The 14,939-nt window shown below is 39.3% G+C and overlaps 1 protein-coding gene across 5 annotated transcripts in view; it reads right to left on the reverse strand.

Annotated features, from left to right (window-relative positions):
* KIAA0825 (KIAA0825 ortholog) overlaps positions 1 to 14,939 on the reverse strand; it is a 373,307-nt gene that overhangs the window by 247,367 nt on the left and 111,001 nt on the right. For all 5 annotated transcript variants that reach the window (XM_019532383.1, XM_019532382.1, XM_019532379.1 and 2 more), the window contains 4 exons: positions 13,915 to 14,180; positions 11,533 to 11,683; positions 7,458 to 7,648; positions 3,011 to 3,193 (listed from right to left, as the gene is read on the reverse strand). In XM_019532383.1, coding sequence (XP_019387928.1) covers positions 3,011 to 3,193; positions 7,458 to 7,648; positions 11,533 to 11,683; positions 13,915 to 14,180 — 791 coding nt within the window. The remainder of the gene's footprint in view (positions 1 to 3,010; positions 3,194 to 7,457; positions 7,649 to 11,532; positions 11,684 to 13,914; positions 14,181 to 14,939) is intronic.

A 14,939-nucleotide genomic window follows, 5' to 3' on the forward strand; every position in this document is an offset into this window, starting at 1 on the left:
TACACTGAACACTTTCAAGAGTAAATTGGATGCTTAACTTGCTGGGATCCTATGACCCCAGCTGACTTCCTGCCCTTTGGGCAGGGGGCTGAACTCAATGATCTCCCGAGGTCCCTTCCAGCCCTGATGTCTATGAAATCTATGAAATTAAATTGCCCACTGGACCCTAAGCAAGTGAGTTTTAACTAAATCAATTTAATATACTGAAATTTATACATCTTGTCTTTAAAATTATTTGATAATATTGTGCCCCAAAATCAAAATGTAAACTTGTTCAATCCACCCTTAATTGCCCTCCTCTATTAGGCAGTATGCTTATACAGCACATGGCAGCACTGGACTGAGGTGGATAATGTCATTCTTTGAGCACAGGTAATAGCACACATTAGAGCCTATAGACCAAGTACAGTGTGGTTGAATGTGGCATTTGTTGTGACAAATACTCATACTCCTAGGGCACATCCCCACAAGGCCACACGTGCAGGCACTCACATGCAGGAGATCCCGGTGTCAAAAATCCTGTGCCAGAAAAAAGCAGGGTGGCGCACACTGCTACCACATGCACTACCTAAAACCAGAGCCTGGCTGGCCAGCATCATGCTCTGGCTGCCAGCCTGGCTTTGCATACCTAGATCACCACTGTTGGAGCCCCAGGAGGCCCCCAGGCTCCAGGTAAGCTGCTGGAGCCTACCCAGGTGCTAGCCCCAGCCTCCCCTACCCTACCCTGGGCTATTTGCTATTCATCAGAGTGTACATGCAGGGGCATTTCCTGGGGAAATGCACATGTGTGCTCATCTGGATGTGCCTTTACAGTTCACCTAATTTTCATGTTAGTAGGTCACTCCTTGTTATTCAAGAGACAAGGCAAATCTGTAAAGAACAGGCATTAGAAAAATGGCATAAAATGGTTTAAATGTCCCTCCAGTTTTCTCATGATGTAATAAAATCCAAACTACTTCCTTTTTGATGTTTGATTTTTGAACAAAATATTTAGGAGGAAATCCTATCTGTACTGAAGGCAACGGCATAACTCCTATGTAATGTCTGTAACTTAATCTTTAGAGTATATTTATGATTCATTTAAATAAACATTTTTCCTACCAGTCTAGTAACCAACAAATCATTTAATTACATTATTTTTAAAAATCCCAGAAGTAGGGAACTAATCACCACAGGAAGTTGTAGAGGCAGATAGCATAGCCAGGTTCAAAATGAAAAAAGATGAGTTAACAGGTGGTAAATCTATCAATAGCTATTAACAGGATAGTCAGAGATGTATCTTCTGACATCTCTATATCAGTGATGGCAGACGTCAGAGAGGATAATGATAGATCACTCTAGATATGCCCTATGCACTCCCTCCATAGCATCCAGTTCTACCACTGTCAGAAATAGGATACTGAACTAGTGGGGCCACCATTTTGGCTCAGTATGACATTACTTATGTTCTTATGTAAGTATGGGGTAAGATACTCCCATATTCATGGGATCAGTAACTTATCTAGTGGACAAAGTACTGACAAGGCTCAAAGTCTAGAAACTGAAGTTAGACTAATATAGGCTGGTAAAAAAGTACAAATGTAACAGTCATGGAAAGTTATTATTGTGAAAATGTTTCTAAGAATACAATAAATAATTCACTATGTTTTAAGTCAAGAAGGTAAAGATTTCTAAAAATGTATCCTAGATGAAGTAGAAATGAATTGCTTGCTGTCCTAATTACTAGGTAAAATTCTATGGCCTATATTATACTGGAGCTCAGACTAGATAATCATAATGGGCCTTTTTAGCTTCTATTAACTATCTCCAAATCCAAATTAATTGGGAGACCCATTAATCTCTCTGAATCAAACTGGACGCCTCCAAAGCAATTCAGAGGGATTCGGAGATTCGGCTATAGACTGTACAGGCAGGCACTAGGCAATGCCGGTGAGAGCAGCTGAGGGAGTATCCGGATGAGCCCCAGCTTTAGTCGGCAGCCCTGGGAGAAACCACAGCTCATCTAACTGCTCCCCCCAGGTTCCTCCCCACCAGGATGAGACAGGCAGTGCTGGCAGCCCTGGGAGAAGCTGCGGAGGCTAGGGGGAATGTTTGTGGAGCTGGGGGACTAAACCGGGAACTGGAGAATCGAACTGAGAGCTGGGGGAAAGCCCCTGTTCATTGCCTCAGTCCCCAATCATTCCCCCAGCTCCCCATTCATTCCCTGCAGCCCCCACAGCTTCTACCAGGGCTGGGCTCATGCCATGGCTCGTGTGGCTGCTCCCCCTCCAGGGCAAGGCAGGAAGTGCTGGCAGCCCTGGGAGAAGTTGCAGGGGCAGGGTGGAATGATCAGGAGCTCAGGAGCTGGGGGAATGAACAGGAGCTTCCCCCAGACTCCCGGTTTGATTCCCCAGTTACCAGTTTGTTCCCTCAGCTCCCCAGTCATTCTCCCCAGCCTCCATGGCTTCTCCTGAGACTGCCAGCACTGCCTGCCTCGCCCCAGGCAGCCGGGGAAGCAGCCAGACAAGCCGTGGCTTCTCCTGGGGCTCCTGGCTCAAGCAGGGGCTCATCCGGCTGCTCCTGCCAGCACTGCCTGCCTGTATAGTCTATGGCTGAATAAGATTTGGTGCTGAATATCTTCAGTTATGGATTCAGGTGAATTGAATGAGGACAGTAATTTGACTCACCAAATCGAATCACTGTTCCTCCAAATTGCCAAATTCAAACCAAATACTTTCTGCTTCGCACAGGCCTAGTAAGTATGATGTCTCTTATCCAAAGCTCACTGAAGGTGCTAGAAAAAAATCCCATTAGCTTCAATGGTCGTTGGATAAAGCCTAAGAAGATTAACTCATAATACTAACTGGGAAATAAAAATCAAATGTGTAGATCAGAAGCTATCAAGTTCTTTATAGGCTATATTTATAGCTCAATACAAAAATATGTAATAGATCCTCCACCTTCTGCTTGTAAGTCTAATGAAGACATATGGTCAATTTTACTTTGTGCTAAACATTACTCTCATACTTACTCATATAGATCCTTCAAAGGTGCAGTCAAAATGGCCAGTACTGTGAGCAGATTGTTGCACTGATTGTGTATTTTATAGATTTTAGGGTCTCTGTCTTTATGTGGATTCAGGAATTCCCTCACTGAGCTGCAAACTGACCACAGTATATTTTCAGTGGACATTAAAATTGCTGCAATATCAAATCTGTAGGGGACAAAAAGAAAAAAAGCACAATGTCATCCATGGAAGCAATCTGATGGTAAAACATCAGCTAAATCAAAAATCTTTGACAACATAAAAAATACTCAGTTCACACCATGGACTTGAACCTGATTCTTGGCCATCTCAGCCCAGTTACCAAATAATAAGAATCTCTCTCCTTCTCCCTCTCTGGAGAGCCCCAGTGGCAGCTTCTACTTGGAGTCCTGGACACAGGCACTTTTGTTCATCTCTCAGACCCAGCACATCAGTGGCCTGCCCTTTCTGCAAAAAGGAGGTGGAGGAGACCTTCCATGTCTTCCTGGTGCCTGCAACTGCTCTTTGCTGCCCTCAGTACTCTATTTGGCATGCTGGACTTAGACTTCTCTGAGACAGTGTACATACTCTCTATCTCATACTGAGCAGCCAAAGGGAACATGAGTTGCCTGCCCAATTTCCTGCCAGGCCAGGCTGGGATGGTGACTTTGAAAGGCTACAGCAGCCAGCTCTAAGGATGCCTTACAACTCTTTTGCTTTCTGGTTTTGGCAAATGTCACATTTGAATATGGACACTTCACCTTGCAACAAAATGTGGACCAGTTTGGACAAAATATAGACACTGGGCCACTGAGAAGGCCCCCTGCAAGGTGAAAGATGGACAATTGATCCTACATGTGTAAATCCTGAGAGGCATGGGGGAGAGTGGTTTCAATCTCCAGTGACATGGTGATTTTCTTTTTTTGTTGCTAACTAGTGTTTCAAACTCTGCTGCTAGGAGGGCCATATGCTTTTGAACTTTCACAATTTATTTTTAATATTTGTATAATAAATTTTTAAAAAGGTAAAAAAAGGCTCTCTCTTTCTGCCTCAATACGTTTGTAAATACTTATCTGAGGTGGAAGAAACTGATACTTCATTTCAGAATAGACAACATTGGTTGTACAGAGATCAAGCACTGGATCAAACACAACAGGAGCTGAAACTGGTTTTCCCACATGCAAGGTGAGTGCTCCAACTAATGAGTTATTTGTCCAACTTATTTTTCATGAAGAAATTTGAAAAGTTTTGAGTTTGTCCTGATACAGAATAGGAGAGTATTTGAAATCCTAAATTGAAATATATTCTGAAAGAGAGGATCAGTTGTGATGATGAGATTTTGAGTTGCTCTGAATTTTTGTTAGGAAGGAAAAATTATTTCCCTACTTGCTTTAACTGACCCATCAAGGTGGAGCTACCTATATGATTCCTCATCTTAGATTCTGTTATTCTCCAGCATCTTCCACACTTCCAAGGTAATATCCATCTATCTCCCCTCCTCTGTAGTTTGCTTCCCATTAGCATGTCTCTTTTGACATGGGCATGACAGCAGGGCTCTCAAAAGAATCTAAAATCTAATAGGCACCTATTTGTTTCTTTAAGTACCTAACTACCTTAAGAAAATCTGATCCAAAGTCCACAAAGAACCTCCAGTTTGTTTCATAAGTCTGTCATTAGAACCCCCAATACAACTATAGAATGAGAAACTTAATTATTTCCTATATATAAATATACACTATACACACACACACACACACACACACACACACACAATCTAGATATTCACTCCAATATGTTCTTTTTATTTTTTAAATTATTACTGGATTGTTCATGTCCAGGCAAAACTAAGAATATAAATGGGTTGGATCATCATATGTGAAAAGGGAGGCATCCAATATTCCCTGTGGTCCAATAATTTAAACCAGGTTCATGCTGAATTGAAAATACTCTAACAGTACTTAGATATTTGACAAATCTCAGATTTTTCAAGAAAACTATTAGGGAAGGAGGTTCTTAATGTTAGGCCATAGAGCAACTACAATAGTCTGAGTCTAATCTTACAACATTCTGTATAATACATGAACATCCAAAATATCACCTAATATATATCCCAAGTATACTTAAAGTGACCTTATTCCAGAACATTTAGTTTAGGATTAAATCAGAGAATGGAAAACCAGAGTTTTATTCCTGGTGAGTGACTTTGGACAATTTTCCTAATCATTCTGTAATTTAATTTCATCATCACTAATATGTGAATGACAATACCTCTGAAATTTCCAGGCATGTTTTAAGCTTTCTTTCATTATTGTTTAGAGTTACAGAATTGAGGATCATCTAGTACAACCTCTTTCATAGATACTGGGTTTACTATTCCTAAATCTCTCAAATTACATGTCTATACAGTAATGGGGATGCCTATCTAAACCTATAAAGGTTTTGGTGCAGTTTTTGAATGACAGGCAGTTTCAGACTGCCCAGAAAAAAACATAGTTGGCCCAATAAAAGATACCATCCTAAGAAATTCTGGCATGTCTTGTAACTTCTGGACTCTCACAGCTACAATAACACTCTTATACTACAGGATCAAAAGCAAATTTTAAATTTCAATTTCAGTGTCAATTCTGCATTTAAAACTATCATTAGGAGTTGCACAAATGTATTTTCTTTGGTGGGTTTAGTTTCCATGAAAATAACAAACTCTCAGGGTAACTCAAAATCTCATGGTCACAACAGACCCTCTCTTTCAGAATACATTTCAATATAGGGCAGAATGGAAAAAAAAACCAAAAAAAGGAACAAAAAAACCAAAACACTGATTTCTCCAAATAAACAGGAGGGTAAATAAAAGGAACGAGCTGGAATATTAAAACATATTTGCAGCCCAAAGTTCCTGTCCTTTTCACCTCCTAAGCAGAGCCCCTTCACTGGCAAATCTTAGGGATTGTAAAGGGTAGGTCTGTCTTCAATTACAGGGTCATAATTAGGATGGGGGAAGAGAAAACATGCACTCCTGGACCAACCATTACAAAGTTCATAATTTTTAAAAAATGAAATCTTCATATTTTTCCAAGCAGGAAGCAACTGTGACCACCCGAAACCTGAGATCCTGCTCCTGCCTTTGTTTCAAGGCAATTTGCATGATCACACATCCTCACAGGAAGTGAGAGCCTTCATACCAGCTGTGAACTGACTACCCAGAGGAGCTTTCCATCTATTGACTCCTCTGTGAAATCCTATGAAATATGAACTTTCATTTCTACCCAGGAAAACTTTTACAATCTTTTCTCCATTGCCTGATGAACGGTGTTTGTGCCCAAAAGCTTGCAATTACAGAAATTTTTTTTGCAAAAATCTTTTTGGTCTAATAAAAGATATCATCTCTACTAGGAGTCCTGATAACCTTTCAAGATAATTCAGGAGCTTCTCAGTTGGAAAAGCTGTGCGTCCTAGAAGATATGCTAAAGTATGTCAGGGCATGTCTTCACATGCAATTAATGCTCAAAAAGTTTACTGCACAATAAGCTTCCCTTGAGTGCATGTCTACATGTTGCTCCCAACAGAAGCAGATACTCCTGCCCTGCTCTGTTACTATATGACAGCCAGGGGGAGTGCTAGGCTCCCCTGGGTGCTAGCCCAGGACTGACAAGGGGCACCAGTATCAGCCCTGGGCTTCAGGGGTTGGGAGCAGCTGTCTCACCTCTGGGGCAGCTGCCGACCACCCTGCACCCCTGCCCCAGGCAGCTGCCTGCTGCCCAAACTCCTGCTCAGAGTCCACAGTCAGAGCTGGCTTCAACAGTAGGTAGCTCCCAGGGGAGGGGATTGTTCTCCCGCCCACTGCTGTCCAGGAGCAAATTGTTCCTGGTCAGGTGTGTAACCATGCGCTACTGTGCAGTAACTGTGGCACAATAAATCTACTACCTGTATTTATAGGTCGTAGAAAGCCACACAGCAAGCTAATCTACCGCACAGCAGCTCCTGCACATAGTTACATAGTGATGCTTTACTATGCAGTAGATTAGTCTACTGTGCAGTAAAGCATCTGGTGTAGACACACCCTCAGAATAGCATGGAGCAATCGCTTATCCCTTTCCTCATGTATGCACAAATGCTGTGATCACTACCTGCATTTCCTTTGGCCTGTACAGTCACTGCTTCTCTATATCCATGGCCTTCTCTATATCAAGTATCAAACCCTTTAGCCAAACCCCTAAACTTTACAAGAGACAGAATTATACGAGCATAGTAGTAATAACCCACAGGATATGGAACCATGTATACACTTAAATATGAGAGGTGCAGTTAATTGAAATGGTCCACATAGAAATGTATCAATTTATAACTCTATTTATTTAAGTTGCAGACACATAATTTCAGTCAGATGAGTTACAGCAAATGGTATAAAATGAAAATACACGTTATCCATATAATTTTAATTATATACTTGCATTACCTTATCTGTGCAGTTCTCTTGTAAGTGGGTTGGGCCTGAGAATATCTACAGGACAGCACAGCCAAAGATTTTTCCAGCACTTCTGTCAGCATCTCCTGGGCTAACTTGGGGGGTTGAATAGTCCACAGATCGTGATGAAGAGCACAGCAAAAATAATGCCACATCTGGACAGAGAATGAACATCTTTCCCCCTGGCAAAACCACATATATTAAACAATAGAAACGCATCTTCCAAAATGTCAGTTTGGTTCCTGTGAATCTAATTAGTTCAGGCTGAGAGGAAATAGCTGAGGAGTTTTAAACACTGGAGGACCAAAAAAAGAGATTCTTGACAAGATGTAAAACATCTTTATTGACAAAAAAGCACATGTTCTACTAAAGTTAGGAAACCAGTTTTCTACCACACAAACCACAAGCATCTCACCTAACATATCCTTAATTAACCTACTCTCAACCTATTGTTTTAATTCTACTTTAGAACTACATGCAATATTTTGCAATCACTTAACTAATTGGATTAGTTTGATATACTGACTGCCTCTTCTTCAACAGAAACCAAATCCTTTCAATTACTTAAGCATGTGTCTTTCCCTGGATTCATAATCATCACTAACAACTTTTTATAAAATTTTACTGGCATAATTGCAATGAAAAAAAAAGAACCCCCCCTTCCCCCCACCCCCAGCTATAACTCATAACAACTTCTAAATGGCGTTGGCCAGGAATTTATCTACAACATGACTTTTTCACCTGATAATGCTAATTCAGTAAAAGAAAAGCTTTCAAAAAACCCTTTTGGAAGGAAAAGCTTCTCATGCCCAGGGTTGATTTTCTGGTTACAGAAAGTAAGCACACCACTCAAAATAGCCAAGATTTCGATGGTTATGACACTCACCTGGGATGAGAAATGAAAGCTCATGAACTGCTCTACCATTTTCCTACTATATTCTAGGGGACTGCCATAGCCACTGAGCTATACAACCTCTCTCTCTTGCTCACTCCCCCTCCCCCACCCTCCCACTCTGTCTCTCTCATCCAAGGAATATTTAATGAGTTATTTACACAGTGCAGACCAGCTCCAACAGGATATTGAAAAATGACCAACACAGAGTAGTCAAAGAACCTATGAGTCACAGCACATACCTAGGAAATGGGGGTGTTTTCACATGTACTCCAGAGGTGAGGGGGAGGTGACTCTTTAATTAGAGCACCTCCAAGAACCCCTCTAATTAAAGTGCTCACAGTGTCTTTGTGTATTCAGTGTTGCAAACTTCAAAATGGTGCCAAGGGCACTTAAGTAAAACTTGTTCAATGAGCTTTAAAGTGCCCCCCCCCCACCATTTTGAAGTTGAATATACAAGACACAGAGGTTGCTGGGGTATGTTAATAAGCATTCTCTGAGGGTAATTACAGTATGTCGAAGCAGCATCCCCACGCATCTACAGGCACCCAGGAAGACCAAGACTCAGATACGTAGGCTGAACCATACAGAGCACAGACTCAAACTTTGGTACTTATATCCCAAGCAAGTGCCTTGATCACTGTACTATTTGTTATTTTAGGGTAAGCAAGTCTTTCACTCCCTCTGTTTCCCTGTTTGTTGCTATTTCTAAACTATTCTACTGGTAAACATCTGCTATTTTTGCAGACTGTCTATAATATAAACAGATGTGAGCTCTTATTTAGCTTATATATCAAGAAACAAGCAGCTGGGCTTTATAACTTAAGCCACTTGATATGATCTTTGAACAGACAATTCTTTATTCTTTGACTATTAGAAAACATAAGTTCCTAAAACTGTAGCAGATGTGTGCTACACTAAAAACTTGATTTTCTAATGTAAACTGGAGATCTGACTTAGTGGCACAGTGGGTGTTCAATCTACTCTATCAGTGAGATCCTAACCTTGATAGTTTCAGACTCCTGACAGTATAGACTCCAACATCCTTTATGGACATAATGCAGCAAGTACTACATTTGTATGTCAAACACATACTGATACAGAAACACATATTGCTCTGTACCTTGTAAAATCATTGCTGAACCTTTAGGCTAGGGACAGAAATTACATATTAATCAGTATAAGTGATTAGAAACCAGTTCAAATCTGCAACCTAAGAAGTTCAGTCCACATAACCCACTTTCAACTCCCTGCCCTCCAATCATTATGGAACTATCTGTGATTTTCTGAATCCAACTTCCAGCTGCTGTATTATGGAAGTGGTCTAGGGAGAATGCGACATGAGATAATATAGTTAGGTAACTAGAAACAAAAACATTTGAAAATGGAACAATTTTTATTTCTATAATGCAGAAAATAAGCCCCCACCATCTCCTGCATCACCTTCCCCCTGCTACTGTTTTCTCTGCTACAGTGGGGGATACAGATTTAAGACAACCCTCCAATAATAGATTTATAAATGCCCATGTACAGAAGCTAATTATTGGGAAGTTGTCTTAAATTCAGGCATCTTGGATTTAGATGCATATTGTAATATCACTTTATTTCATAGACTATAAATAGCCATGGATTACCAATACAAACTCAGAGCCTTTGGGCATTATTATTACATATATAAATGCATAAATACTGTGTACAGGAACTACCACTCTATGTAATCATACCAAGTCACATTCTGGCCTCTGTACTTATGCAGAGAGGCTTTATTTTGCATACAGTCCCATTTTTGGTGGGGTGTTGCTTGTTATATGCACAACACCAGCCTATCAGTTCTATTCCTACATGGTAGGTAGGGATTCACACTGGGGACATAGGCAAAATAAAAGCTTATTCTTCCTAACCACCATTTGAAAGCTATGTATCCCTTCCTATGTGCATCAGTTGTGACCAGCACCAAAAGGACCGTTTAGTCAGTCTCTGCTGTCTTTGCCAAGACCATTAACAAATTTTGCCATTCATGATGATGTTTTGCTTTTGTTTTTTGAAGTAGACAAAAAAATGGGGCTGCTGTTAATTGGCATCATCCACATGATGGTAAATTTAGATTACAGCCAGAATACACCAGATCTGAATCAATGGCTAAAATGTGTTGTGCTCTGTATCTTGTTACCAACTTCTGAAACATCCAGGAATGGCTTCCTTTATAAGTCTTCTCTGATAGATAGAACTTGTAGAGGTATCAGCCACAGAAAGGCATGTTTAACCAACTGACCTCAATAGATCCTCAATACTAATGAAGAGACAGCGTAACATACTAGCTCTTCCTAACTGAATGCCAGAGTGTCATATACTGAGATCATTCTTTTCCCCATTCACATCTGAGGAATGCTAGGATCAGTCTCAGAAGTCCAGTTCTTAAATACAATAATTGTAATAAGAAAAAGTAGGGCTATGATTTTTGAAGATTTCACTCTTACTTACAATAAAATTATAAAAGCATTACTTCACCTTGTAACCATGCTCAAAGAATTTCAAGCAGCGTGTGGCTTATAATCAATGGCCTAGTTTATTGAAAGGGGAAAATAATCAAGTGTATGCTAAGTATTAATTTACTTAGTTGCTCCCTAGTTTTCTGGTATTAGAACCACTAGACTACAGATTTTAACAGCAGATTTGGGATTCTAGAACTCAAACAAAATGACAACATCCAGGTTAAAAATAGGCGGCTGGTTTCTATGGACAAGAATACTGGTTACCTTATTTAAACTTCATTCAAAGCGAAGTCAAGAAAGCAAGTTCTTGCAATTAGCACAGGTTTACTTCACTGGAGAAAATAATTATAATTTTTTGAGTCCTATGTTAGCTGTATGCTACCTTGTCTTCTTTTCAAGTAAACTTGTTATTTTCAGCCTATTCTAATAAAAAGTATTTTACTCAGCAAACAGAATGGGAGCATTTATCTTATTATCTTACTGAGTACCTTATCTAGGTTATCACTTTAATCAGTCCTAAGCAGCCACGTACATACAGTAACACAGACATTTCTAAAAATATTATATCCCAACAGCGATGTGCACAAGAATTGCTGACCTTATGTTTCTAATTAGTCAGAGTGCTGGCAAGCAGTAAAACACATTTGTGTAAAAAGGAACTATAGTAAACTTAACCTCACACCTCATAAAAAGCTTTGTAGTCATCCCAGTGGTGGCTCTCGGCATCCTGTAAAATGCTTGTAGCACAAACTCTGACGCAGTAGTTTATAACTTGAAACTGGAGAACGTTGATGAATTCCTGATATTGTTGGACAGGCACTAGAAACAGAGGTCTGTTTGGAGGGAATGATCAAAGAGGCAAAGATTTAAGGCCAGTGCAGTAGGAGGTAACAAACCCCAGTACTACAAATGTTTTTGATTATTAGATATCAATCATTTATTTCCTCCCGTTCTTGGAGTCCAAGCCTACATTCACTTTAAAAAAAAATCTGAATTTTGTTTTGCAATCTCTTTGAAATGTACATCTGCTGTTCTACAAATGTGTACTTCATTTTTAGACAAACTGTGCTGTCAATACAGAGTTTAGAAGTAAAAGTGTTCATTCCTATCTTTAAGGGGCAGAAGGTTCTCTGTTATTCAATTTCTCTGGGATGACCATATGCCCTTGTCAGCAGTGACTCTTATATAGAGTATATAGAGTAAACACAAAGAGCTAGACATTATTTTAATAAAATAAAAATATAATTGCCTACATAAAAGTGTTTTGTAAAAACAATGACCAGGCAGTATTTTGATGTAAATATTCTTATGCACCAAGAAAGCTCTTATGCAAGAGAAAGGATTGTGAAACCATGTATAGTTTACTGATTTACAAGCTGGTCTCAGGTAGCCAAAGCTGCTTCAACTTTCAGCAGCTGAGTATGATCCTGATGAACCATACATCAGACGAGAACTGTCAAAGAGGAGCATAGTGCTAACCTCTGTCTTCATACACCACTTTTCTCCCTAATATGTACCCTTATGGAAGCACATGTAAAGGGAAAGTTGGCTTAGAACAAGTTCAGCTAGTGTTCCACTGACATAACATGCTCCTTTCTTCAACAATGGAAACTCTCTGTTAGGGACAGAAGTTGCCTATAAACCAGTGTCGTTGATCAAAAATCAGTTCAAATCTGTAACATAACAGAAGCTCAGTGCATATAAACCACTTTCAAAATGGGCAAAACCGGTTTAAGATAAGCCTGGATAGATGTAGTATCAGACTAAACTGATTTAAGTTAAATTGGTTTATTGAACTTCTGTCCCAGATTCAAGTTAACTCAAAGACCCTCAGCATGCCAGAATGTTTTGCACCTTCCCCGCAAAAATCTCCCTCACAGGGTAAGCAGGCTAGCCTTGGCCCAAGCTGTCTGCTCCAGCAGAGCAGGGAGGCATGCTCTACCACCACCATCTTGACACTGGGCTTCTGGCCTGGGCCACTGCAGGCATGTGGCTACATTTCCAAAATCAAATGTCTGTAGACTGTCTGTTTACTTGCATATCAGTTCAGTCTAACGTAGTTTAGACTAACCTGAGAAGATTGAATCGATTCTGCTTCAGGCTTTTTGATTGTCCGTACTTAGCCCTTGTGACAGATTAAGGCCTCTTTGCCCCATTCAGGACGAGTAGGCTCTTTGTTTTTAAATTGAGGCATGGATCATAGCACCTCAGTGACTACAAGATATTTTAATTAAATATCAAAATCATAGCAATATTTTTTTCTTTTTCTGGAGATATATTAAAACTGGACCCTTGAATCCAAACACATCTGAGATTCTGGTAATGGGTGAATTTTGGATTCAGATGTTAGGAACTATGGCCCACAAAGGGACAAGTTTTCAGTTTTAATTCATACAAGGCCAGAATCACATGGGTTCATAAAGGGATTCCTACTGTTCTGAGTCAAAAGCTCCAAGGACCAACTCACATTATTTCAGTCCTATCAAGTCCAAACCTGGGTTCTAATGCAGGCTCTAATGAGAACTTTTGCATAAACCTATTCTAAATCCCAACACCATTCTTTGGACCTTTCTCTAATCATTACCTAGCAGTAAACTGATTTATTTAACCAATTACCACCTTATATTTAAACTATATCAAGTACATGTTTTCATGTTCATCTATACAATCTGTATGAAAGAGTACAGGTGTGTATTTTTATTTTATAATCAAATGTGTTAAACATGCAATGAATAGTAAGCTATTAGTGCAAACAAATTTGAAGCAAAAATCCTAGTTTTCTATTCATATTATTGTATGTTGGAGTCAACTACTGTATTAGCATATGGTTAGTAAGAATTTGCACTGATTTACCAATATAAATCTTGAAAAAAAATAGTAGTTTTTATAACAGCTACTTCAAGTTATCAACACCTTTGATTCAGGGTTTTCTTAAAACAAAACAAATTGGGCTTAACCTTTAGGAAATATTTGGGTATATTTGCTACTTCTCTGCATCACTGAAATACAATTAAAATGCCAAATTATCTATTTGAATTAAATGATTAAATTGAAAAGGACTCACTTTTTGCTGATCTTTCTCATTAAATTATCATACATCAGAAAATTCTGAAAGATATATACAGCTGTGGAGAGTACAGCATGTAAGTTTTGCAGAGGAGCCTTGGATGGAACTTCTCTGCTTCTCTCCTTCAATCTTGCCAAGACAGCTGTTGCTACTTTGCAGCAGGCCTCTACAAAGTTTGCTCTAATTTCCTGAAGAGAATCATCTCTGCATGCCAGAGCCAATGGAAGCAATGTGTCAAGTTCTTCCATGATGTCAGAACAAAACTAGGAAGAAATAAATGTGGCATCAAGTTATTTGTTCTGTGACAGAACTGTGTGATTTATATACAGTCAAGCTCTTGAATAATGAAATTGGCATAAAACATAAATATCATGAATCAGTTTTATTAAAAAAAAAGTCACTCTGGGTTACAAGGAAAAGCCTTTATTTATAATCATGTGAATACATCAAACATGACTTTATAGCCTTTATGCTGTTTAATTCCACAGTGCCTGTTGAGAGGAATTTAGGGGCCTAACCTCACAGGACATGTCTACACAAGATGCTACTGTGAAGTGGTTACTGAGCATTTATTTAGTACTTGTAGAAGCAAGTACTAAATAAATGTGCAGTAACTGGAGTTACTGCGCAATAGCGCCAGAAAACGTCTTTTAAGTGATGCTATTGTACAGTAGCCTGATACTACTACACAGTAGTGTCTCGGCATGGTTTTGCCACACGATGCTCCTGTGTATTCAGCATCTCATTTAGACAAGCCCCTAATGTCCTAATCTTTATAATATATATTTAATAATATTCTGAAGATAAAATTAATTCCTTGTAACCAGGGCTAATTTTACAAATTATTTTACCTTTTTCAAAATACATTATTAACATTACTTGTCAGTAATATTAGAAATGAAATTGTCATTGCCAAAAAAAGTGTGTATGTATACAAACATAAGTAAATATCAATATATTTACATTATAAATATATATACACCGTGTGTGTGTGTGTGTGTGTGTGTGTGTGTGTGTGTGTG

The sequence above is a fragment of the Crocodylus porosus genome, unplaced genomic scaffold, assembly GCF_001723895.1.
Source record: "Crocodylus porosus isolate Cpor-Errol unplaced genomic scaffold, CroPor_comp1, whole genome shotgun sequence".
Classification (NCBI taxonomy): Eukaryota; Metazoa; Chordata; order Crocodylia; family Crocodylidae; genus Crocodylus; species Crocodylus porosus.